Genomic DNA, 27,295 nt, shown 5'->3' with positions numbered 1-27,295 from the left:
CCTATACAGTGTACGTACCATTCCCCTGATATATAATAGGTATGGATATTTAGATTTAATGTCTAATAGAATTAGTCTAACTTTATCGATACCTACATTAGTTTCATTTTCATATTATATCCAAGTAGAGCTTTGGAGTTACAGAAAATGTATTTTTATTTCATGTAGCGTATAGCTTTTTTTGACTAGTTCATCACTAGTTTATTTTAAAATTTTAATTACAATTTTCAGCATTAAATGTAATTGTTTTACAACGCAATTAAAATATGAATTTAATTGTATAAAAATAGAATAAACAATTTATAGTGTTAGTTTTATAAGTGTACAAAAATAATTATACTATCATAATATTTTATTTTTATACAGTATACACCAATACATATTATTACAATGAGTGTATCAAACATACCTACTCATAATAATGTACCACAGTTAAGAGGCCTCGCTACTGTCGTCAATTTTAGCTCAAAAGACTAAGTTTTAACAAAACTAAAGTTGGTTTTCGTTGTCCGATTTTTATTCTGAAAAACCCGAACTCGCCAGAAAATTGTCTATAGATTGTACGAAACACTTTGTAAAAATTAAAACTTATATTATTGTAAACTGTAATTGATTATAAATTGCCTATATGTTGCCCCCTAAATATTAGCCGCACGAGGCCCCTTAACGAAATTAATAATAATATCATTAGTATGGTTCGGATTTAAAGGCAATATAATCAATAAAAAAGCATTTAAAATGCCAAAAAAAAACAAAAAAATGTATTTAATTAATAAAAAAAAACAATGACATAAACAATTTACCAAAAAATTAAATAGCTTGTATATTGTATTTTTAACTAGTTTGTATCAAAAAAAAATTCACTACCATGTACTTAGATAAACTGTCTTCGGTAAAATATTGACGGTTTGGACTTAAAATATTTTTGTACAAAGAAAATGATCTTTTTACATCCACGGAAGTTATCGGGGCGGACTGACAAACAATTTTTATTCTAGTATATCTACGCATTATGAATATATTTTAATCTATAGATTGGTAGTAAAAGGGCTTTTATAAAGGGCGAATGTAAGTTTCCATACGAGATATAGCAGGTAAAAATCACACCCGGGTACGTACAATGATTTATTATCATTGATAAGTAGATAAAATTAATTAGTACTATTTTTTAATAGTCATAACTCATAACTCATAAGTAATTACTATTGTTATGTAAATATGTATTAACTGTACATCTTTTTCAAATTATACCTTTTTACCAAAGGTAATGTATTTCTATAAAAAGTTACATTATTGCCAAGAAATTTGAGAAAAAAAATATTAATTCATTTTTTGTAACGAGAAAGTAATGAGTTACTTTTCTATTTGAAAAGTAAAGTAATTTCATTACAATTTTATTTGAGTAACGAGTAAAGTAACTTAATTACTTTTTAAAAGTAACTTGTCCAACACTGCTTAATACTAATTATACTAGTACTTAGTATTTATACTAAATATATTTGACCAGTTCTAGGTCGGAGAATTTCGATTTGATAATATTGCTTATTGGCAGTGCTGGGGTAATGTTAACGCAGCAAGGTCATGAGGAAATAGCGTTTTCTCTAGTTGGGAAAGGTGTACAAAATTTTATTTGGGTTGTACAAAACTGTACAAAATAAAGTACATAATACTGGATAATTTTGATATTCAGTTTCAAATTTGGCAGTGCTGGGGTAACAGTGCTACTCTATATGAATTAAACTTTGATCAATTCATTATTTAATATTCGGTGTATGGTGTTCAAAATTAATCTTCAGTTTTCCGTTGCCCGAAATAAAAATTCTGATTCGCATCTGTATATTATCAGGTAAGTAGGCAATCACCTGCGGTAGATCGTGGACTCAGTGCTGTTTGTACGTAAGTGTATGTTTAACTCTAAAGTCTAAAGTATCAAAGTTTCACCAAGTTTGTCGTATTCTACCTATGGTGAAGTAATATAATCAAATAATACAAAATCCTAACCTAACCTGTTGTATTTTTACATCCAGATTTCCTTCTTTTCCAGTGGATTTCCTAAAATTTTCTTTCATAGAAACCTTTTCCATGATATACGCTTTCGTTTAAAGAAAAAATCAAGAAGATCTGATTAGTAGTTCCAGAGTTTAACCTGTACAAAGATTTTCATTTCACATTTATATAGTTAGAAGATATATATTAATATATATTGACAAAAAATAATAATACAAATCAACAAACATGCCTGTAACCAATAGCAAGCAATATACAATGCACTATTATTATTTTAATCTGCAACTAAATTTTTTATTATTTAGTTTATTTTTTCTGGACATATGGCGCCATCGTTGTATTTTTTGACATCCAAATTTTCTTCTTTTCCGGTGGGTTTTTCTAAAATTATATTGCATAAGAACCTTCTCCTGAAAATTACGAACACGACAAAAAAAGAATTAGCGAAATCGGTGTAGCCGTTCACGCGTGATGCGATGACCAAGGTCCAAGGGAAAAAGGGATCCATTTTTATATAATATAGAGATACTCAAACCACAAGTTTCAGATATCCACAGTAATTATTTTTAAATATTTTTTATTTTTAAATAATTACAACAAAATAGATGTGTTTATACATGTTTTAAATTTTAAATCCTTAGATACCTATACAATTTGAACATTTTATAATTTTTTAACTATAAAATAATTCGAACATTTTTGAGATTTTGATACATATTAAGTTTTCGAATCCAGTCGAAATCAGTCGTCAGGTTACCATAATCTATAACGAAAAAGACGTACCTACAGTTATTAAATAATATCGTTTTGTGTTCGTCCTTCAAAACACTCAAAAGAAAACAACGAAAAAAAAAATACACAATAACACATATAGCCTATAGGTAATAAATATTAAATAACAATACACAGTTATACAATATTGTCTTAAATAAATAATGAAAGTTGAATTAAACTGCAGTACTTAATTTAGATAGGTAATATTATGTTTCGATTTTAACTATTATTTATAAGTAGATACGAACGGACTACGGATAAGGTAAACTTCATTGCACAATCCATAGTAATATTATGGAATATAGAGTATTTATTCTGTGGTAGGTATTAGTATTTATTTATCTAGGTAATCTAAGGATCATATAATATAATATTATTAATTATTATAATAATATGCACACCTATTATGCGTATACAGTATACCTACACGTAATCCGTGATTGACTTAGTAAACATAAGGACTAATAATGGCCAAATACATAACGTTAATTTATAATGAAAAAATAAGTTAAAGTACAACTGATTAGATAAAACTTTTTTAACACAATTAAATAAGCTACTCGAGTAAATATTTTCAAATTTATCGGAATTAGAGATCGAATTGTCCGTATATTTTAGTCATATCTATTTTTTAAGTGGTCTTAAATTGTTAGTTGCTATTAAATACTCCGCTTTGATAATATAATAACACGTCAATATGGTACTTACTACATAGATAATGCGATCGAAACCAACATACAAATATAATTAGGTAGGTATCGTTTTCTTTCAATATTAATATTATAATGATGCTATGTGATGAAATAATAATAATTAATTTTTGTTATCAATGGGCAGGTATTATTTTTTCTTAATCATAGTGTATTTTACTAATACTTACAATTCTATAGGTAATATTAATAATATCAGAGAATAATGAGAGTAAATTAATATTACCTATGCTGTAGAATGTAGATGGATATTTATTATAATAATTATTATTATATTCAATATAAAATAAAAATGTCTTCTTAGCAGCAGCAGTTGCATTGGCGGAAATCGGTGGGGGGGGGCTTAGCCCACATCCTCTTTAGCGCTCATATTGATGTTAATAATGTTGGCCCCCCCTGAAATTTTAATGGATTTCCGCCTATGAGCAGCCGCTTAGTAGAAAACTAACTAATTAATTAGGTAATCTAATCCAATAATAATTCACTAACCCACCATCCACCACAGCTATAACTTTCCTTATTACTCTATAGTCTGTAGACTGTAGAGTATAGGTACTGTATGTCGTATGATGGTATTTGGTTATAAAACGTGTGGAAGGGAATTAATTACGGTTTGATTCAGGGGACGATATTGCTTGGATCGCTAGTAGGTCAGCCACTTCTTCATTACCTACCAATGATACCAATATGTGAAGGGACCCATATAAACTATATTATTATTAATGTTGAGTATCTTGTTGGGAGAGTTTGGGAACGGGTTGGTTGATAGTAGAGAAGTTAGCGGGCTGAGAGAGGTACCTACTAATTAGTAACTACTATATGCACACCACCTGTCATCACTCATCGATTAAAACCAGTGACAACTGATTTATAAAATCTAATTTTTTTTTTTTTTTTATTAAAATATAATTACAATCTATACACATTTGGTACAATAAATAATTTGGATTAAAGATAATATATACATAGCAAGACTAACAGATATTGGGAAGGCACTCAGTAGTGCCACCCCACAGATTAAATTGGGAGATCTCTAGGCCAGGATTGTTTAAGACATCTCCGGGGGTTATCAGGGATTGTATAAGAAGATAGGCGTTTTATTAATGTATTGTTGTGATGGATTACCTTAGAGTGAAAGAATTCAAATATTTATAAATTTAAATTCTTAATGAAAAAAAAACACTGTCTAACTTAATCTATCCATTGTATGAAATAATTCGATGGAGCATATTTTTATTTGTGAAACATTGTCCCAATCCTATAGATTCATTTTAAAAATTCAAATTAAGTAATCAAAAAAAACTTTAATCTATGCATATACTATTAAATATTTGTTTGGAATAGATTCAAATATTGATTTTTGTGTCAACTTATATTATAAAACAACCAACAAATATTAAATATTGTTACCTACTAGCTATAGTATATTGTATGTACTACACACCTGAAGGATGAAGGTTTATCCTGTGTAAAATACTATATTTTCTCTGTGAGAAAAATAAAATCCATAGTTAGTAGTATAGTTTACAGTTAATTTAAATTTGAAACATTACAGACACATTTTAAAACAATATCTACACTATCAAAACTTTAAAATCTATTTTGAGTAAAATATTAGTTTTTTATTTAAGAATGATAAACAAATTTCAAAGTACAGACATTTTTAATAGCCATGGCATACAATTTGTATGTATATAGTAATTAGTACTTTATATATAAATATTATACAGGGTGATTTGACAAGCATGGTCACCCACTTTGTTCATCAATAATGCAGTTATTCAAAATCTGATTTTTGGAACTTATAAATATACTTAGACCATATTATTTTTAAACTCTTGAAAAATGTTGTACTACTTAAGGAGCCCGTGGATGTACAAACTTTTCAAATGAATATCTCCCTTTTCTACTATAAATTAGTTATTGGATTATTTATCTGAAAATTATGACGTATTTAAATCTATATTCAAATTATACTCGGTTTAGCGAGAGAGCACGCCGATTCTGCATATCACCATGCTATCGAATTCGGTTCCCTAATGTCAAGGTGTTGCATGGGGGAACCAATTTTTGTCTGTACGCGATATCTCACTGAACAGAGTATAGTCATTTATGAGTTATTCAACTTTAATTGTATAGGTAGGATAATAGGTTCATGTTAATGGGTTTGGAAGATTGGTGAATGAATCCATTAACATTTATAATTTGTAAAAATGGTCCAATTATAATAAATACTAGACCCATTATTACATCCATTAAGGCTAAGAAACTAATCGTTCGATTTTTGAAATTTATTATTTAAGAAAAAAATCAGGGCGACCATGCTTGGTGAATAGCCCTGTACATATGTGCACATAATATTACAATCCATTTGTATAAAGACTTTCAACTTTAATTTTTAATGAGTCAGCAATTGTATGTGATAAAAAAAAAAAAAATGGTTTATAGTCATTTATCCAACTTAACCTCAGATAAAACACCTTCTTAGGTACATTATAATTTATTAAAAAAAATTCAAATTCAAAGTTAATGTTTCATAATAATCAGTGTTTAATATCACATAGACACAATTTCCTGATTTTACTATTTAAACATTATTTTTGTATTGGCACAATTTTTATTTTAATCGGTGATTTACTTATTAGTTATTAATGATTGTTTATTAATCAATGGCTATAGATACTATTTATAGCCACGTTAACAACACAATATATTTATAGTATTGATTAAACATACATTATATTATAATACATTAAACAAATGAGTCAAGTATATACTTTTAGTAGTATACTCTGTCCTACAAGAGATCATGTCGCGCACCGACTAAAACTAGTTCCCCAGCACGACACCTGCCAAAAGGGAACCAGTTTCGATAGCAGGGTGATGCGCAGAACCGGCATGTTCTCTCATGGGACAGAGTATGGTTTTACTTTTACTTTTTTTTGTTTTTACTATTTAATTTTTATCAATACTTTTGTTGCAAAACTCAACAATTGATAAATATTTATTTGTAATTTCCTTTACACTTAAATGAATAATTAATTGTATATAACAATTTTTTATAAACTTTTATGTATTATACAAAAATACAATTTCCTTAACGCTTTTGATTGATTAAAAGATTACCAAATGATTTCCATACGAGGTAAATAAATAAAAACAGATTGATACCCATTTAAATATATAATTATTGTTGTTTTTTTATAACTATAAATTATTCTTAATCTAAAAATAAAAATTGAGACAAATAAGAAAAAAAGTGTAAGTAATTTCAATTACATGTTGTTAAAAAAAAAGTATTTAACTAGGTAAGTAATAAACAAAAGCAAAATATGATTTTAAAATATAGAGTAATTAAACTACTTAATTATTGTATGATTAAACAAGCATCAATTTACACATTTAATAATAATAATGTTAAGAGCAACAAAGAGGGGTAGTGGCAGCATTGACAATCGAATTTAACTATTTATCCTACAGTTTAAATACTTATAATTTTGAAATTATTTTAATATTTTTTTACTTTTAAGAATGAGAGAAACTTAATGAAATTATGATTCGACATCGTACACCATGTAATGGTTAAAGTTATCAATAGCAGCATGTGGTACAATCTTGTTGAGCCCTGGAGGTTGTAACGAAAATCCCAAGAACATGAAACCTCTGACAAGTACGTTGCGTTCAGGATGATTTTTGGCAAAGCAGACAATTATATGAGATACATTTAAATATTCTTCTGCATATTCTAGCATGGCCAAAAAACCTTCTTTTGATCCAACTGGTCTTTGTGCATCTGCCACCTAAAAAATAAACAAATTCAGTAATTCCAACTATAGAATTTGATTCTGATTTCTATTCATGCTTTAAAGGTAACTTTGACCACATAATAATATCTTCCCAACTTATTTACTTAATATTTGTATGGATATTTAAAAATACTTCATTACGGTGTTAGATTTTGAACAATGTTTAAATATATGATGAAAACACAACCCCATTATAAACACTTTTAATTTGGAAAGATCAAGTAATGAGAAATGCATTTTATTATTTATGAACTATAAAGGATATGTACTAGTAAAGGATGAACAAGTTACCTACTATAAAATGTATTTTAATTAATAAAATTATAACATCTGTGGGGACGCAGGTATATTATATTAATAACACATAAATTGTATCTATTTTGAAGTTCCTAAAAATATACGTTAATTTAGTAAATATGTACCTAACGCATCAGTTTTATAATCAACTAAAATAATATTTTTCTTCTAAAAAACTATGCTTGTAACAATATTTTCAAGTTTGGCCTGAATTTTGAAGTTAGCGTTTATATTTTTTAATGTTTACAGCATGGAACGAACTGTTGTCTATAAATTAAAAAAATACTTTAACAATAAGTGATAAACACTTATAAAAAATAGAGATAAGAATAGATAGATAAACATAATTAAAATAAATTATAATATTTTATTGGATGTGATTTATTCATATAATAAATTACCAGCTCTGATAAAAATGTTACAATCGCCATAAATTGTGAGTAAAAAATATGAGGCGAGGATTAATATTAATCAGAATTCTATAGGTACCTACAATTTAAATTAAAATTACTAGATAAAAAATATAAATCTAGTTAATAGTACTAAATACTCTCTGGCAGGTAATCACATCCATTTAAACACAAATAAAATATACGTTATACGTATAGATCTCATCCAGGAACTATAAACCAAGTTTATTCCATACATTTATCTCTTTAATAAATATAATATATACTCTCTTAAATTAAGGAATGGTTGGGTCGCGGCCAAAGGACTAAAACTATACATCTATCCCCACGTGTAGAACCGATATTGCTCCCTATACTCATAATTGGCCTACTTAGGCATTCAAAGGATCTCAGTGCAATATTTGTTTTCACTCTCAGTCCTATGCGCAACATAGGTAGATAAAACAGTAAAGTGAAATCAACGATTACAGAAAGGATAATATTTTTGAGGGTTTGACAAATTGTTTTTTTATTTTATTATTTGACTTAAAAATTATTTTATTTTTTTTTGTAAATTTAAACACATTTAATTGTTATGAGATAATATTTGGACAAATGTCATACCTTCAAAAATATTATTTTCTATAATTTTTGTATTTCATTCATAAGGTTACTCCCAAAAATTAATAAATGGGTACTCATCCTTTTCTCGAATATTGTGTTATAATATAAAACATAAAACTATTATCTACCTACGAACTATTAAAAAAAATATTACAGGTTTATAATATCATTATAACATTATCACAGCAGTGGAGAGTTAAACAATAATAGTAAATAGCGTCTTGAACTCTACCTATTACTTTATTATTTAAATTGTAACCAGTTTTTGGAAATATTTTTCAACAAATTGTCAATTGGATATTCATCTATATGTTGTTTCCAGATAAGCTCTGCCAGACGGACCCCAAATGATTTAAAAAGATTTTTTCGGCCAAATTCCAAAGACCCTTAATTATTTTAATTAATAATAAATACTAAATAATAATAACGGAATTGTGACCAGCGATAGTCGCGGCATCAAATAGGTAGTTACTCACGGTAATCGAGATAACGCATAAGTACCAATAATATAAAATATTTTTGTGGATGTGTGGAACATTTGTCTATGTTGTGCATGGGCCAGAGAGAAAACTAATAGTGTGTGCTGACATCTTCTAAATTTTTGAATCCAACGTACAAAATCTTTCGGTACATGCAAAACTGACCATGTTACAGTGTACCTGTAGTAGTTAGTAGTTGTGTTAATTTTAAGTAAAAATATAAATACATCCAACAATAATAAATTTAAATTGTGTAGTTTCTTTGAGAAATTCTACTCAATCACAAAATACTACAAATTTATATATTTGGGAAATATTTTGCAATATTATAGGTATACTTAGTTTACCTATATTTTATAATATATACCTTTATTTTTATAATTAATGTTATATTTAAATTTAATTGAAACATGAACATCGCTCAGTAAGGCAGATTTTCAAAAAATATTTTTATTTTGTGAAATTATATTGCTGGAAAATGTCTAGCATATAATATTGCTACCCTAACCAATTATTAAAAAAAAAACGCGGTGCAAGAGGGAGGGTGATCACCACTTTCATGTTCGCCACTAACATCACCATACTTCAGCCCACGAGAGAACATTACCATTTCGCGCATGTGGACTTACGGCAGTGACCGGTACGAGGCACAATTCGCCACACTTTGTACCGCAATGGTTCATGGTATAGGTTGTATACTTGTATATAATATATATATAAATACCGAACATTAACAAACCTTCGTCGTTGAGTGGGGTAAACGTTTTGGTCAGGACACTGTAATGTTTTCTCGTGGGCTGGAGTATAAAGTAAAAATATTATTAAGAATGTTTTATAGAAGACCTTAAACTTAATTGATAGCATCGGTAATTAATTAATGGAATTCAGATAAACATATTAAAATTTTTCAAATGTATACATAATTAAATAAGCGACACTGAAATTAATTTTAAACGCTTGTCAATAAGTATGGTATGTAGTACAGTGAATCAAGAATTGTTGGAAGTTTATAATTTAGTCTAAGTCAGGGTTAAGTAATGTTAGATTTTATTTGTTGGATTATTGACTCGGAAAATTACTCACAATAAATAGCAAATAAAAGAATAAAAAATTAAAACTATTAAAAATTGTCTATTAAAAATTGTTTATCTATGTTCTTTATTTAGGTACCTAAATGTTCTTTGCCCTTTACTCAAGTCATATAATTCTATTTACAGCTAATCTACTATTTGTCATAGGTGATAAGTAGGTATAATAAAAAAATAAGTACATTATACTTTTTTTCTTCGATTTTGTATATTATTAATTTATTTAATTTAATTATCTGCATGTCTACCTTAACATAACATAGATTAAAAATTTTTAATACAAATACACTTGTATGGTTGAAAGATAAATAATAATTAAAATATATAAATATTAAAATATTAAGATAATTGTCTCCAATTAAATGCTGGCAGATAGTAAAAAATATATTCAGCAACAAGGACAAAAAGTTAAAAAGTAATAATCTCACAATATTATCAATAAAATTTAGATAATTTAATTGACTTATAAGAATTTGTAAGCAGGTTAGGTAGATAGGTAGATAAATTAATTTAAAATAATAATTATCACCTTATTATTATTAAAAACATGTTTAATATTTTAATATCTTATTTTGATTAACTAGGTACTTAACTAATAACCACAGATATTTTTTTCTATCGATAAAAAATAGATAATATATACAATATACCAACAGAATATACATTTTGCTTTTAGTTTAGGTAACTATATACTTATCATTATTTATAAACTTTGATAATTAATTCATTAATTTGTATGGGTACACAGGTTAATGATGGGTACTGTATTTAAAATAGACACAATTTTTTTCAATATAAAGTTTAGGTAGAATTAGGGGTTTTATCAAATTATTTAATATTTTAATAATATATTATAATTTTTTACCTAGAGACAAGAGCGAAGCGCCAAAACCAAGTTTCACATATTATGTTTAAACTCTTTTGGAGCCTGTGCACTTAGGTAGGTAAACAAACCAATTCACAATTTCAATGATAATACGAGTTTATCATATTTTTATTTAGGTATTGGTAGGTTGGTAAGTAGTAGGTATATAAGCCTTTCCAAGAGATGAATAATCTAAATTAGAAAATGTTGAGATGAAAATTCTACGTAGCTAAGTAGTATTACTAAAGTAGTCAGTACCTACCATGAATTAAATACAGTTAGTTTTTTTTAAAACTTAATTTGAGGTGCCTACCCAATTTAAATAGAAAACATGTTCCGAATATATTACTGTACATAGTACCTACATATATAGAATATACGTCTACTTAACACGTCATAATATTATATTGTGGAAAACAATAAATATCCTGCTAAAATTCCTTAGATATAAAATATAAATTGATAGTTATATTATGAGTTTTGTAAACACAATATCAAAACAGATAAAATTTATCATGACCTTGAATGAAAACATGTATCGAATCGTATAGCAACACGGAAAATGAAAACCACATAATACACAGTTAAACTATGTAATGTATCCTCCTTATCCTACCATAAAGGTAGGTCGAGGCTATATAGTATATAATGTCTGTCGTTCCGAAAAGTTGTGGTCGCCCATCCAGTAACGGTGTAAATAGGGCGACAACAATGTTCTGCTGAGAAACCTACCTACCTACAAGTTACAAATCACCTGTATGTAGAGCTTGCGACCGGACAATATTGTATCCCATTGTATGTCCACGTCAGCCGTGATCTGCATCCCAAACGTAATCCGTACCGCATAATGATTCTTCACGTCCTCCAACAGTTCGTATTCATGCACTGGTTGTGATCCCAGTACAGAGAGCTCCGATTGAATAAGCTTGCCCATGCCGCTGCTGCCCTCTCTGTTGCGTTTGGCTACAATTGCGGCATGGGGGACATCAGGACCACCACTGAGGCCCAGGGCAAAGAGAGATGGAGTATTGCGAGTGCTCGGTGTCGGACACCGAGTTATCCAAGCCGTAGCATGCCGTCTGCCAGTCGCACATTATCGACAACAGGCTGTTGTTTCTCTTGTTACTGTTATTGTTTTTACTACTTGATATTTTCTCCATGGTCGCGCGACACCCTTAAAACCTCCACAGCGAATAATTGAAAAACGAAATGTTCGTCGAAAACTTGTGTCGTGTGTCCGAGTGTGTGTTAAGCACCAGCGAAGTTCTTGTGCGCCCAGATGACAACGAAGGAATAGACAAAACACCGTAACAAACAGTACGAGATCAACACAATGGACGGAGATTTCTTCTTGTTCGTACGACACGGTCTACGGGCGAGAGGGGGCTGGTGCGTCCGGCGCAACGGCGCCGCCCACCCGTGACGTCACAACGTTCCTTCTTTGCAGCGGCTGTCCATTGTGTCACGTCACGGCGTCACTGGTCCGCGCGTTTCTTCCATGACGGTCCCGCCGGATTCTGCTTACCTAGCGCCTTGTTATTCACCGCCACCAGACTCGGACGACCAATAAGGGGGGCCACGGTTCCCCCGCGTCCCCCGCATTCCCGTCGACAAGTTATTGAGATCAAAAGGTCATCCAATCGCGCGATAACGCAGCGAAACACTCAAACACATGACGTGTGCGCCCGCTGCCTACGGCTGATTCGATAAACATTAAACACCCGTCGGCCATGGCCCGTTTCCCTTTACCCCTTACCACCACAAGTCACAACACCCGCGTCTACACGTGTTCGGCGCGGACGTCGGCCGACGGTGTTTCGTAGTATGTTCATATGAAAAAAAAAAAGATTCGATAATAATTCGTTCCCTTTCACAGTTTCACCTTATAGTTTGGTATTGCGGCTCGGCGAGCGTTCTCAGATCGAAACTTTGTTGTAATAGCTTATCACCGAAGTCGCACGTACTCACTGCTCGACGGCGCTGTGCGTGCGGTTTACCCTCCTAACAATTATTAGTCTTCTCAAAACTGAAAACATTAAACACTAAGCAGTCTATAATCTCTTTTCTGTGCAGTAAGCCAGTATTCTGTAAGCTGTAAACAGTTGCAACACTACAGTACAATTAAAGTGTGTGCTTCCCAAAATCTTGTTTTCTGTTTACTTTGTAACGTGCCCGCTGAAGGTCAACTTTCCAAACGTTCTCTGCTTAGTAAGTTGTTCGTTAATCGTTAATATAAATTGTTTCAACTGTTTTCTATACGGTACGAAATCATGGACACTGACTTTCTAATTTAAATTTTGATTAGGAATTTAAGTACTAATGTACTTATACATTTATATACGTGCAACAAACTATTACATTCATGACCAAACAATTGATTTTATGAAAATAGATAGCAACCTACCTCAGTCTCGTGAGTTGCGATACTAGTGAACTTATAATAGTCGAAACTTGAAACTCCAATTACAATAGGAATTTAATGTATAGATAAATATTAAATAATAATTATAATTAACATTGTGGGAATTGGAAATAAACAAAATCTCCCTGTATTTTATGGAGTAGGTAAAAATCTCCCAATTCATTCACACTCATTATAGAACCATACTAAACGTACATTTTTATATTTATTATCTTTTATTTCAATGGATCTGTTGCTATATAGGTACCTTGACTTACTCCAAAGGTTATTTTGTTTAGTCAAACTTTCATTAATTAGGACCTAGAGCCTCAGCTAGTCTGGATTAATCGATGTTCTACTGTATATTCATATTAAAAAAAAAAAATATTAGATTATTTTTTATTATTTTTTTTAGAAAATGGCCAAAACATTATCTTGTAAAATTGGTCCATCTATTTTGAATGCTGATTTATCGCAGTTGTATAATGAATCTCAGAAGTTGATAGATAGTGGAGCAGATTATTTACATTTGGATGTTATGGACGGAACTTTTGTTCCTAATCTAACTTTTGGACATCCAGTTGTGAAATGTCTAAGGACTAAATTACCCAACACTGTGTTTGAAACACACATGATGGTTCAAAATCCACTTCAAGTAAAATATGATAGTATAAACTCTGTCTCAGAGTAGAATATACCGGTTCTGCGCACTACCTATGTCGTGGTAGATGCGCGCCGCATGACAGAAACAGTTCGCTACCCGGTGTATTCTACTTTGAGAGTATAGAATAAATATGCATGTATAAGTTTTTGTGTATAATGCTTAAAATTCATGTTTTTTTTAAATTATTTATTAGTGGATTTCTGCTATGGCTGATGCTAACGTAGATCAATACACATTTCACATTGAGCCATGTGATGATATTCCTTTAGTATGCCGAAAAATCAAAGAAGCTGGCATGAAAGTAGGCTTAGCAATAAAACCTGGCACTCCGGTTACATGTGTTGAAGAATATATAGATATGGCTGATATGATTTTAGTGATGACGGTTGAACCTGGATTTGGTGGTCAGAAATTTATGACAGACATGATGCCAAAAATAGAAATGTTGAGAGAAAAATATCCCACAATGGACATTGAAGTTGATGGAGGTATTGGTCCAAATAACATTGATGTTTGTGCTAAGGTAAAAAGTATACTATACAATTAAATACATTTTCCACTAAATATTCTTTAGGTATTAAATCCTATTTTAGTAATAACCCATTTCAAATGGAAGTACTCGTATAATATGATTTAAGAGAATTAGTAAACCGCGTGACCTTCCGCTACCGGGTATTATTTTGCATATTCACTCTATGACTGTCCAGAAGGAACTTTTCCTTGTGGCAATCCTATCCCCCAGGTGTAATATATGTGACCTACCTGTAATACTGTGATCTACCAAACGTGAATTAAAAAAATATAAAAAGACAAGATTTGGTATAGAAAACACATTATTTTAGAGTATAATGGGATATATTACTAGGGTGTGATGAAACGTCCCATATTTCAACATTATGTCTAGTTACCCTGACAAAAGTTATAGTCACATTCTCATTTTTTAAGGCATCAAATGCATGGTTATTTCTCGGTTTTTACTATGTCCCCCCCCCCTCAAGGGTACAGTTTACTCAGAATAATATGTGTATGTGTGAATCTCTAAGGTTTTAAAACCATTTAATTTTGTAACAGTTAACAAACTAATAGTAATTATTTTTTATAGGCAGGAGCAAATATGATTGTGTCAGGAACCGCAGTGATTCAAGCTAAAAATCCACCTCAAGTTATTCAACTTCTTAAAGATTCTGTTAATAAACATTTAAATATAAAATCAAATTGATAATTTTATTTTTGAATGAAGTTAATTTTATTAATATTTAACATATTTCATAAGATCATTGATGGTGGGTGAATTCCCCAAAATATAGAATCCAAATAAAATTAATGTTAACATTAGAACAGTTCAAACAAAATTAGGTTTTGTATTCATATGATAAATTAAATTTTCCAGGAAGGCATTTGAATTTAAATAAATAATTATATTTATTATTTATTATTTTATTCAAAATGTAAACTACTATATTTAATTTAATAAGATTGAAGTTCAAAAAAAATAAATTGATCCATCTATCCCTAATTGAAAATACCATTAAATGGCATAACACTGATTTTAATTTTTTTAATATTATTTTATGTTGATTCATTGTATTGCCTTGATAAATATATATATAAAAAATTGATAATTCTTGTACTTGTATAAATTATATTTGGTATATAAGTAATAAATGTTGATTTATACATTATATTAATTTTAATATTTAAAAAATAAAAATAATAATATAATCATATTATTATGTAATGCTTTAATACAAAACACTAGGACAAGATTTAAACAAAACTAGAAATTGTTTCCATAATTGAAAACAATAATATCACCACACCTAATAATTACATGTTTAGTAAAAAAAAAGGTCGGAAAGTGGGTATCGCTCTGCTGTACAGTAGGTTACAAGTGGGTCACTGTAATGGATGGTGTTAAATTTGAATTCAATGATATATCATTGAATAAGAAAAACGATTCTGAGCAAAGACGGTCAGTCGGCCTATAATATTACTTATTAGTAAGTATATTTGATGATATTATTGCGAATAAAGTAATTTATATATAACCTATTTACGTGAAACCTTGTTTTAAATTTCCAATACTTAGATATAAAAATTGAAAATTTTATACATTTTAACTACAAAATAATTATTAATAATAATAATAATTTTAAATTTCGTACATCTTGTCAAAATTTGAACTTTAAATGCTTATAAATAAAAATTGTGGCAATGTATTTTTAATATTTCTCAACTGCTATTTAAAAATTTCCGTTTTCCTTAATTTTTCTTTTCTTTTTCCTGGCGCTTTTGAAAACTATTGGGAATTTTTTTACTTTTGACCCCTTAAATTACCAACTAGATTCACTTTCCAATCAGAAAAGATACTGTTGAAGATAATCTAAGCACTTTTACTGTCCTAAAAGTTGACGACAGACACAAAAAAAATACATCATTGTAAAATTAATACATTCATCGCCCCAGTCAAAATCTAAAAAATCTGTAAATAATATCCAAATAATATAGAACATATTTCCAAAATAAATTTTATCCTAGATTTAAATACTATACTGAGAGCAATATGATTAATAATGTGCAAATTATTTAAATTGTATTCAAACATTCAAATATTGAATCGATAAAATATAAATGTCTTAATTAAATTTAGAATAAGATTATCAATAACCTGTTAATGTAGAACTATTAGAAATAATTTTTAAATGTTTCTTATTTTAAATACGATTTATTGTTTAATAATTCTGATCATATATTCATTATTAAAATCTTTCAACATGCTATCATGTACATAACAAGTCAGTAATTCACAGAAAAAAACATAAGCTCACTGTCACAACATACTTCAAGAGTATCAACATACAATCAGAGTTTTGAGAAATGTATGTACCTACTGCAGATTAGTAATTATTGTACTCTATTATAAATCAAATGGAATCAATGCAGAAAACAATAGTTTCTGTAGCATCGCACAATATTCAATTCACATACATTATTACACTTCCAACACTGAATAATGATAATAATAATAGAGGATCAATTAGCTGGGTTTCTTAGATAACAAATTATAATACCTAAGTACAGTTTATTATTATAATTATATTTATATTTGTATAATTTATAAATTAACACTGTATATGAATATATACATAGCAAAACCAACCAAATATGTTTTAATCAAACTAAATTAGTTTATAATAAAACATAATTAATATGTTATTCCTTAATTTATTTTAATCATGAGAATCTTACATTATTCTAATAATATAAATTATTCAATTTTCTTCAATTTCAAAACAGCTTCTCTCATTTTGGTTACCTCATTCTCCACCACATCTTGACATAATGTTCCTTCTTCATCAAAATAATTTGCAACCGATTTTGATATTTCACGTTCCCTGACATCTGCTCCAACAGCATCTTTGCGCACCATGGTCAAATAATACATACCAGTATGTTTTTTTATATAACTGCTGGCTTCCCAAACAACATCTGGATTAAAACCGCTTTCATCTCGTTCTAAAGTCACGGCAAATATGCCTTTTTCCATGTATGTTGTGTATAATGTGATTGCACCCATGGTAATGAAATATAAAGCAACACATACCGTAAGAACAAAACGCGATTTAGGGAATGGATTGAAGAAATCCCAACCAAGTGCAAATCCAGCGACCAGCACAGCAAATGTGCATATCAGCAAACGATAGTCAATCAAAGAAAAGTCCTCGACATGATTATATTTTGTAATTAATACTTCCTTCACTGCGTCATCGAGAGTATTTTTTAAAGCGAGGTAATCCCATTTATTGATCTTGATTTGTTTATCGTCTGTATTTGATTCCTCTTTGCCCATTTTAACTTAAATTAATTAACTTGTAAATTCCTTTAAATGTGTTGAGATGATTTGATACCTCTCGAATATTAGGTGTAAATGTATAGTCCAATGTAGAATGAATCGTTTTACAATAATGCAAAAGTTAGTAGAGCCAGTTGGCAATTTAGTGTTTACAAATTGGTGTTTGGTGCACCTAAAATAATATATATGCCCAGTGCCGACTCAATTGATGAATCACCAAATATTTAAAGTTTGATAGCACTATCAATAAGCGTAAACAAAATTACGGTGTTGCCACGGAATAGATTAAATTTAATTCACATCGTGTTGCCATGAAAAAAATAAAATGAGTAAATTCAAAAATAATATCTTTGAACATTTTACTATTTTTAATTTTAGTGGCTGAGAATTGAGAAGGGCCTCAATGGTGTCCTATTACTAAGTTTACAAAGTTTTCTAGTTAAGAGAAAAACATTATTCAAATACTTTTAATAAAATTTGTATGAAATATTCAGTATTTAGGTAAAAACTAAAAAGTATACCTATTCGATAATCGTATTTGATAAATTAATATATTAAAACAATTTTTTCAATAATGGTATTATTTGACATTTGATCCGTGGAAGCTAATGACTAATAAGTAATAATGATAAAAGATAATCTAGGTTTAAGGGTTGACTCAAAAAAAGATAGGGTCATTCAAATTTCAAACTATTATTTTTATTTTTTATTACAACATAGCTAGGATGTACCCAAATCAATACAAGATAGTAAATACATACAAAATATAATACATTATACGTACAAAAATACAAAATAATTTTATTAAAGTAGTAGAGTTGATGGATCCTTATTCGCTATACTCATCATTCTATATTAATATGTAATGTTTGACTTTTTGAATAATTGGTATTGATGCATATAGGTAAATAAAACAAGTCCATGTGGCACGCATTAAAAGTTGGAACCTTAAAGTGTCCTTGTGGGACACCGGATCATTGCTTGAATGTAAGGGGTAGGTACGTGGAGGATCGGAATCCTTCTTTCTTTGTAGAAAATATTTATGTGTACCTACCCCTTATAATTATATCCAAATCAATAAGATATTTCAATATTATCAGGTATACACATATTTCTTACAGCACCCCCTTCTATTTTTTTCCCAATTCAAGTATGCACCAGATGGTACATCAATAATATCACATTTAACGATTTAACCCCAAGCACATTAACAAGTAGCTGACGTCCACGAAGATAAGATCTAAACCACAACATCAGTGGTTCACCAATTTTGTAAAAAAAATTAATTATAAATATGTGCTTTCCTATAAAGGTAGGTATATTATATTATGTATAACTTATTTTAGTACCGATTTATTATAACAATTTGGTTTTAAAATTAGTAATAAGTTAGTAATTGGTAATATTTAGTTTATTAATCAATAATAATTAGTATTAATAATTTAGTTTTTTACAACTAGGGGCCTCAAAAAAAGATTTAACCCGGGTATCCGAAAGTCTAAATCCAGCCCTGCAGGTGATAGGTTCATAGGTATACTTATAATATAGTAGGTAGCAGTGGCGTGTCGAAGGTATTATTGTGGAACAATTGCTCCTTCAAAATTGTTGGTTGGTGGGTAAAAAATATCTAGGTATATCGTAGAAGTATCATATCCGATTATACAAATCGTTACAAATGTACGCATATTTTGTAAATTTTTAATTTAAACTTTTTTGTTGAGTTGGAAATGCTGTTATAAACATGAAGGTGGTGGGTACCTTGTATACATTTTTGCTCCTCACCAAAAATGAATTCAACACGCCACTGATAGGTACCTACTACACTAGTTACTACTTACTACCTATATTATATACTATAATATTATACAGGTGCTTACAACTGCAGTACAAACATAATATATAGTAGGTAATCCAATAAAAATCTATTTTATGCTAATTCATACCTATAACAGAGTATTATAATTAATAATCATTTTCCTATTGAATACCTCACCAATATAATGCAACTATTTTTGGTTTATTCGTTTAGAGGTGTGGCTCACGGAGTTCCTATAAAAATCAAATATTTCAAACGAATAACGATGCGTCAATCTTGCCACTTGTCGCGGTAAATACAATAAACATGTTGGACGGCATACAATACCATAATCGGTACCTATACTAGTGAATTTCAAACGATGCTGTGTACGATAAGTCACGCTTGGCTAACTTCGGGCCATGAACGACGATTGTAACGCTTGTTCCTATAATCCTATTCCTTCCGCTCGTAGTATACCTGTTTCCAATTTTTCCATATTTCGTGCTGAATATTATACTATAAATAGTAAATACTAATATTAATATCGCACCTATACCACGGTTTTAATATAAGTATAATATACGTATAATATAAGTATTAAGTACTGTATAATATAGGTACCTATAAAAATAAAGTGTAAACGATGATATGTATTGCTGTGCCGTCGCCAAAAGGATGTCGTTTACTCGTTCCTTCATGCACTCGTGCAGGTATACCTACTCTTAGATACACTGGTACCGGTTTCCGTATTTCACGCTGGTCGTGCCGTGCATATATTTATTTTGATTTCGAAACATCTCGCCAGCGCACGGTAGCCTATAATATAGTTCCGTTTTTTTAGGTGTGGTAAAACGTTAATGTATAAAAACTTTAGTGGCATGATTTTTAAATTATGTGTAGATACAGATTTTGCACTAGCTATGGGCCCAAACAGTTTTTATTTGTATGAATCATTTATTATTTAATTACATTATCTAGACACCATTGACCATACCAGGTTATTCCCATATTATAAGTAGTAAGTATCCTTCAACAATATTTTTTTTTTTTAGAAAATAATAGTCAGGTACCTTTATAATTATGTATAAGTTAAGAAATTATTAAATTTTAAATCGAGTAGGCAGAATGCCAGAATTTATTCTAAACATTTATTCTATATTGGTACATATTTGCATTAATTCATAGAGCTGATAAACATACTGTATTAATTATTTATTTATTCTTTTTGAAGTTCAATATTATATAATATAGATGTTAAGATTGTATGTTAATCCATAGCAATTTGATAATATACCATTAATATTATAGATTTATTGTACATTTTTATATAGTATATAGGTACCTATGGCCTTATAATAGGTATAGGTAAAATAATAATTTAATTATAATCGAAAATTGTGGAATTGTAGAAATAATAGGTAAACGAAAAATGTATCTATCTTAATTTTAAAAATTTAGGAACTAGCCAGCAGGGATATAATTATAAAAACAAACTAGGTTAGGTATGCATCCCGTCCGCGTATAGTGACACCAAATAGGTATCAATATGTTTACCAATAAATATTAAATACCTATTAATATATATTTTTTTGTTAATTACATTTTTTATTATTATTATTATTATTATTATTATTAATACAGTATTATTGTTTTATATACCTATATAGTTCATCTAGATCTGTAAATAAATAATAACTATAACTATAAAGAATTATGTGAAATATATTATATTTTTTTAACGATGACCTTGTTACTCTCTAAGCGAGTTAAAGCGCGTTGACCGTGTATTTCTTTGTTGATACATAATTCTAGAAACATCTGAAAATGAATATATTATTATATTCAATATAAATATAATATAACAATCTAAATAATATTCAAGAATCTTATATACCGAGTGGTATATAAATAGTCGGTATAGTATAGGTTTATTTTTACATTTTTTATAAGCATAGTAACATATATTATAGGTATACGAGATTATATTATATATACATAGGTAGATATAACCTACGCACCTAGTCAAGATAATGCCATGCCTTAATAATATAATAATATTATTCATGGTCCATAATAATATATTCACAAGCACCAGGCACACATAGATACAGAAAAATAATACGAGATATCGTTGATTTCAAATTAATAGATACCTACAATAATATCTATTGCAAAATAAATTCTGTATATTAGTTAAATTGGTATTAGGTAATATTCTAATATATATAATAAATTATAAATATACGCATAGTTAATAGTAGACAAGTAAATCTTATAAGGCTGTGCAAAAAAAAATCTTGAATTAAGTAAATTAAACCAAAATTAAAGTATTAAACTAAATTTTGTTTGAAAATTTTTTTTAAAAATATTCTATGATACTTTTATACCCATTTATTGTGATAATTAATAAAATTATGTTCTTTAGACTCTGCACATTTGAAATGTCTATATAGATATATAGTATATTGTATAGGTGCCTAATAGTACAAATATACCATTATATGCTTCTTGATTAAAAATGACAAAAACAGGAGCTATCAGCTATGGTCTATATATTATATAACATATTTATATACCTACGATAACTACGACCTACCTATGTGGCTAAGCTAACACAAAAACCTTATCTAGCATAGGTATACGACGACTTATAATTATAAAGTACCTATTATTCTTAAGTTTGTATATAAATCTTATCGATCGGATGACGCATAATATATCATATTATACAGATAAATGTATCAGTATCTCACTATGCAGTTTGTCTTCGTACATGATACTTGCCCGGCGCTTACTATGTGTATGTATAAATGACAATGTGTACAATATTTTTTTTAAATAGGGGCACCAAATTTGTATAGCCTATAGGCACTGTAGATCTTAATTCGGGCCTGATAAATGTATTATATATTATGTACTGCTATCTGCAGTAGGTACTTTTCTATATGACTATATAATATACCCTTCTCCTGTATTCCTATAGTCATCAGTCAAAACGACGTGTTGAACACGTTACAATATTCACGTATAATCACTAATCAATAATCAGTAATCAAATCATACAGAACTGCAGGTTTAGTGTTTAAGTACCTATTGACAAAAAATTGTATATATAATATTACCAATGTAGTATATAATATATACCCTATAACCACTGAGTACACCTATATTTGTATATTCAATTCTAGTACATTGTACATATTATAAATTTCCTATAATATACATATAATATTTTTGACCCTCTATGTATAATATGAACCCCCTTATATATAGGTATAGCTGTTTTACTGAATGATTAGTTAAATCGTTTACACACGGTATTTCTAAAAGTATAAAAATGTTTTAATCTTTTGAAAATTATTATTTAGGTATAAATCGTGTTTATGAAATTAAGACATTTTTTTTCAGAAAAAATTAGAATATACACATAAAAATTAAAATTAAAAATCTAATTTTGTATTATTCAAAACTCACAACTAAACTAAATAATTTCAGTAATTTGTTTCAAAATAAATTATTATATTTTTTCGATTTTTTTATTCAAAGTCATTGCATACAGATTTAAGTTGATTATTAACGAAGAACAATTTATTTTGTCTTGCCCGGTATTTTATCAATAATAATATATAGTAATCCTATGTTTATTGCAATCACATAATAATATTATATAGTTGCAATAGCTTTGCTTTTCTTAGGTTTTGAATACCTTCTATGAATATCCAAATGCTTGATTTATTTTAATAATCCAAATTTAAAGTGTCTGCATTTTTAATGTCGTCTATAAATTTAAATCAAATTAATAAAAATAAATAATAATTATAATATATTCTAAAATAAACTTTCACAAACATTAATGGTTCATCCAATTCATAATTGAGTTTTGGAACACATATTATTTAAATAACGCGGAGGAACTGCTTGTGGAAATGTGGATAGTTTTTACAAGCTACAAGTGGAATAATTTGTATATGTCTCCATTTACGTATTTTGGATCAAAATAATTCAATAAATTTGCGAAATTAAGGGAAATTTTCATTTTGAGACGGGAAATGTCCACTGTCGGGGAAAAAACATCCATCTTCACGTGTTTCGGAAATGCAAACATTTGTAAACACTTTATTCTTAAATCTGTTAAATCCCTCACCCCAGATCTCAATTATCTGTTATGTGTATTTTGTGCTTTTCGAGGAGAAATTAGTATTTTTACGAAAATTCCATGCTTATTGCAAAAGGGTTACCATTTTCAAATTATTCATTTTTTTTCGCAACAGTCTGCAATTTTCTAGGTCTTTTGCATAAAGACAAAAATCAGTTAGGCCTTTTAGAAATACTATTTTAAAATTATGATAAATTATGGAATGTACATTGTAAGACTCGATGTTTAAAATTAACTATTTGACCATTTTCCTCCAATAAGTAGGTTATTAAGAATACAATAAATATAATTTTAAGCCACACTGTATAAACAATCAAAAAAAAATTACCTATGAATTCTTAACTATTGTATTTTGTTATAACTACCTATAGGTCATTTCAGCAAATGAATACCTGATTAAGAAATGAAATATTAGACTGATTAATATTTTTTTTACTTTTTGTAATTACCTAGATTTCTTCGTTTTGCAATTTAATAATTGCTTATATATTGTAAACAATATCTATAACCTATTGTCGATTGCTTCACGTCGTTTATTTCTTCTGTATAGTCTTTTGATTATTTCGGATTATGAATTACAATAAATATCAGTTTGAATTTGTTTTACAATTATTAAGCCACAATGTCGCATACATATATTTGGTTTTTTTTTTATAATAATGTAACCGATAAAACGCAGTTGGAACCACAATATCTATTATAAGTTATTACTTATAATCAACATACTTACCGCGGATCCGTGACCAGATTATCAGAATCGAATATTGACAAGTGTGAAGTGACAACCAATAAAACGCATGGCGTTAGATCCTATATAGTCTTAATTCCTACCTATATCCTATTTCCTATACACTCCCTAGTCCCTATATAATATTAAATATGGTAGGTACCTCGTATCTATACCAATTGTAGGCAGTTTGCGGAAAAAATTAACAGTTTGAAACGTAAGAGGACGCCACACCCGCATGTGTTGTCTCCGTCTTACAAACGCGTAACATACCAAATTTACGCTCAGAAATTCAAGTTTTATGCCGTTAGCTTAAAAATTAGAGTGAATCGACCTATTATATAAAACTTGATGGTAAGGACATTGTCTGTGTTTTGTTGGAAGTTCTCTACGATAATTCAGTTTTTAAGTAAGTTATAGCGAGTATAATAAATGTAAATTATAAATGCTTATAACACACTTAAAAACTGAATTATCGTAAAAAAACTTCCAACAAAACACAGTTTCAGTATAGGTACCTTCAACTTATTACTTAAGTTATATTTTACTTAAATACAATAAAAACATACAACAATTAATACTTTGGTATTATAAAATATATAATACAAATAAATGACAATATTTTACATATTATATAAACGTAGCCAACTATCTAATAGGCAATACTCGCAATAGTATATGTAATATGTATAATACAATGATGATATTGTGTTACCCGATATTATAAAAAGTATTGTGCAGTGCAACGAACCGATTAGGCTGACAAATAGCATGTGAAAATGAAAACTTGATTTCGAGTGTATGGTATCATACATCAGTATTAAAGCGGTCAGCGATTACTCAAGTTCATATTATACTTGTGTGTATGGTGGTTATCATGAGGTTTCATAAAAGTCCAGCTTCCGATACTAGCTTTCCGTATGTAAAATGTATGACAAAATGTTGAATATTCAATGTTGGTAGAATTAGATTGGACAAAAACATATTTTTCATACCCGAAGGTAATATACTAAAAGGTAAGCGCACACAATTGACTGAACGTAAAATTTAAGGAACGAAATTGGTACATAGCCGATCCTAAAATACAAATTTTGTTTCAGGAAACTGATCCATGCGACCATGCATATAGGCATATAGATATATAGATACACAAATGACAAATTAATTAGATGGGTATGAAACATAATATTAAAAATTAATATATTAATTCGTGGTACTGTGATATGTATATCATATGTTATATCATGGTTATATTATACTTATAGGTTATATCAGCGGTTTCCAAACTTTTTTAGTTCACGCCACCCTAAAAATAAAAATAATAATTGGGCCTCCCATCAATAAATACATAACAAATTTAAAGTATTTAAATATACAAATATTTTTTATTAGTTTGGTAGACGCGATAATATTGGGTTATCACTAACGCGATGACGCTGGCTAGATGCATAGCGACTTACTTGAATAATCCCTGAATCATCTCTATAAAGGTAACCCTAATAAAGGTAGAACACTTATGAGGAATCTTAGATTTAAATAGAACATTTTTTGTGAATTCCCAACTCAAAATAATTTGCAAATTTTCGTAAAATTTACGGGTGTTGACAATATTTAAACTTTAAATGCTTATAAAAAAAAATTGTGACTGGATTTTCAATATTTTTCATCTGTTTTTGAAACATTATATAATTATGAGCCTTCTATGCTAACATAAAGATTAAGTCAATATTTCATGTATCAATAGTAATTTGTTTTAGAGTTACTCCAAAAACCAAAATCAATTTGGCGTATAAATTCATGTTTTTCCTTGGTTTTCACGGCACCTTTGAAAATTACTGGAAAACTTTTGACCCCTCAAAGTTCTAACTAGATTCACTTTCATATCAGAAAAGATACTGTCGAAGAAAATCCAAGCACTTTTACTGTCCCAAAAGGTGATGACAGACACAAAAGAAAATAAAAAAACACACATTATTGTAAAATCAAATAAATTCATCGCTCCGTTCAGAATCTAAAATGTATAAACAAAAACATAATTTAACAACTTTTAAAATAAGGAAACATGTTTTATTAAAGTTCCATACGTCGTTTAGCAAAATGTGTAAAATACGATGGAGATAGGACTTTTGCGAATAGGAAATTAGGCTGACGAAATATTTGAAACGTTCTTTGCTCTCCTGAAAAGTTGCCATTTTTGAGTTAAGTGATTTGCGAATTAGGTTGACGATATGATAAGTCGGTATTATCAAAGAAGAAACCAATAACCATAGTTGAAACTTGAAGCTGTCTCATCAATATAATATAATATTATTGTCAATTTTAATATTATTTAATATTTACTATTTTCAAATAGCATACCAGTATACCAATATTGAACATAATATTATTATTATTTAAATATGTATTATCAAAAATTGGTAGGTATTAATGTATAAGATCTTGGGGAAGCGGAAATTCTCGCAGGAGAGGCAGCTGCCTCTCCTGCCTCCCCCGTGCGCACGCTTATGACAGTGACCCACTGGCCACTTGTAACCTACTGTACAACAGGGCGTCATCCACTTAGCCACCTTTTTACATTTGACCCCCCTAAAGTATCAACTAGATTCACTTTCCTATCGGAAAAGATACTGACATACTGTTGAAGAAAATCTAAAAAA

At 29.0% G+C, this 27,295-nt stretch overlaps 3 protein-coding genes across 4 annotated transcripts; 1 reads left to right on the top strand and 2 right to left on the bottom strand.

The window, feature by feature from the left end:
* Window positions 1-6,655: 6,655 nt before the first annotated feature.
* On the bottom strand, window positions 6,656-12,389 carry LOC132939918 (ornithine decarboxylase antizyme 1). The gene is given in 4 exon segments (XM_061007347.1): window positions 6,656-7,105; window positions 7,108-7,291; window positions 11,794-12,027; window positions 12,029-12,389. Coding segments are annotated over 4 exon segments (612 nt in total). The 5' UTR covers window positions 12,200-12,389; the 3' UTR covers window positions 6,656-7,082.
* Window positions 12,390-12,727: 338 nt separating this feature from the next.
* LOC132939917 (ribulose-phosphate 3-epimerase) lies at window positions 12,728-15,331 on the top strand. 2 transcript variants are annotated; one of them, XM_061007346.1, is made up of 4 exons: window positions 12,728-13,299; window positions 13,856-14,095; window positions 14,298-14,627; window positions 15,207-15,331. In XM_061007346.1, exons 2-4 carry the CDS (start codon window positions 13,859-13,861, stop codon window positions 15,321-15,323), a joined length of 684 nt encoding a protein of 227 aa, XP_060863329.1. In that variant the 5' UTR covers window positions 12,728-13,299; window positions 13,856-13,858; the 3' UTR covers window positions 15,324-15,331. The 2 variants fall into 2 exon arrangements, with proteins under 2 accessions (XP_060863329.1, XP_060863328.1); XM_061007345.1 differs by having other exon boundaries at window positions 12,755-13,247.
* Window positions 15,332-17,180: 1,849 nt separating this feature from the next.
* Window positions 17,181-18,170, bottom strand: LOC132939919 (signal peptidase complex subunit 2). Its single transcript, XM_061007349.1, has one exon. It carries the CDS (start codon window positions 17,952-17,954, stop codon window positions 17,373-17,375), a length of 582 nt encoding a protein of 193 aa, XP_060863332.1. The 5' UTR covers window positions 17,955-18,170; the 3' UTR covers window positions 17,181-17,372.
* Window positions 18,171-27,295: the final 9,125 nt, after the last annotated feature.

The sequence above is a fragment of the Metopolophium dirhodum genome, chromosome 2 (assembly GCF_019925205.1).
Source record: "Metopolophium dirhodum isolate CAU chromosome 2, ASM1992520v1, whole genome shotgun sequence".
In the NCBI taxonomy this organism is placed as follows: domain Eukaryota; kingdom Metazoa; phylum Arthropoda; class Insecta; order Hemiptera; family Aphididae; genus Metopolophium; species Metopolophium dirhodum.
The sequence above is the reverse complement of the archived record's forward strand: the minus strand, read 5'-3'. Positions and strand labels throughout refer to the sequence as shown.

Excerpts from the sequence above, each read along its gene's own strand:
- LOC132939917 (XM_061007346.1), top strand. The coding sequence starts at position 13,859 with ATGGCCAAAACATTATCTTGTAAAATTGGTCCATCTATTTTGAATGCT. Across the intron at positions 14,096-14,297 it reads TGGTTCAAAATCCACTTCAA|TGGATTTCTGCTATGGCTGA; the intron begins GTAAAATATGAT and ends ATTATTTATTAG. Across the intron at positions 14,628-15,206 it reads ACATTGATGTTTGTGCTAAG|GCAGGAGCAAATATGATTGT; the intron begins GTAAAAAGTATA and ends TATTTTTTATAG.
- LOC132939919 (XM_061007349.1), bottom strand. The coding sequence starts at position 17,954 with ATGGGCAAAGAGGAATCAAATACAGACGATAAACAAATCAAGATCAAT.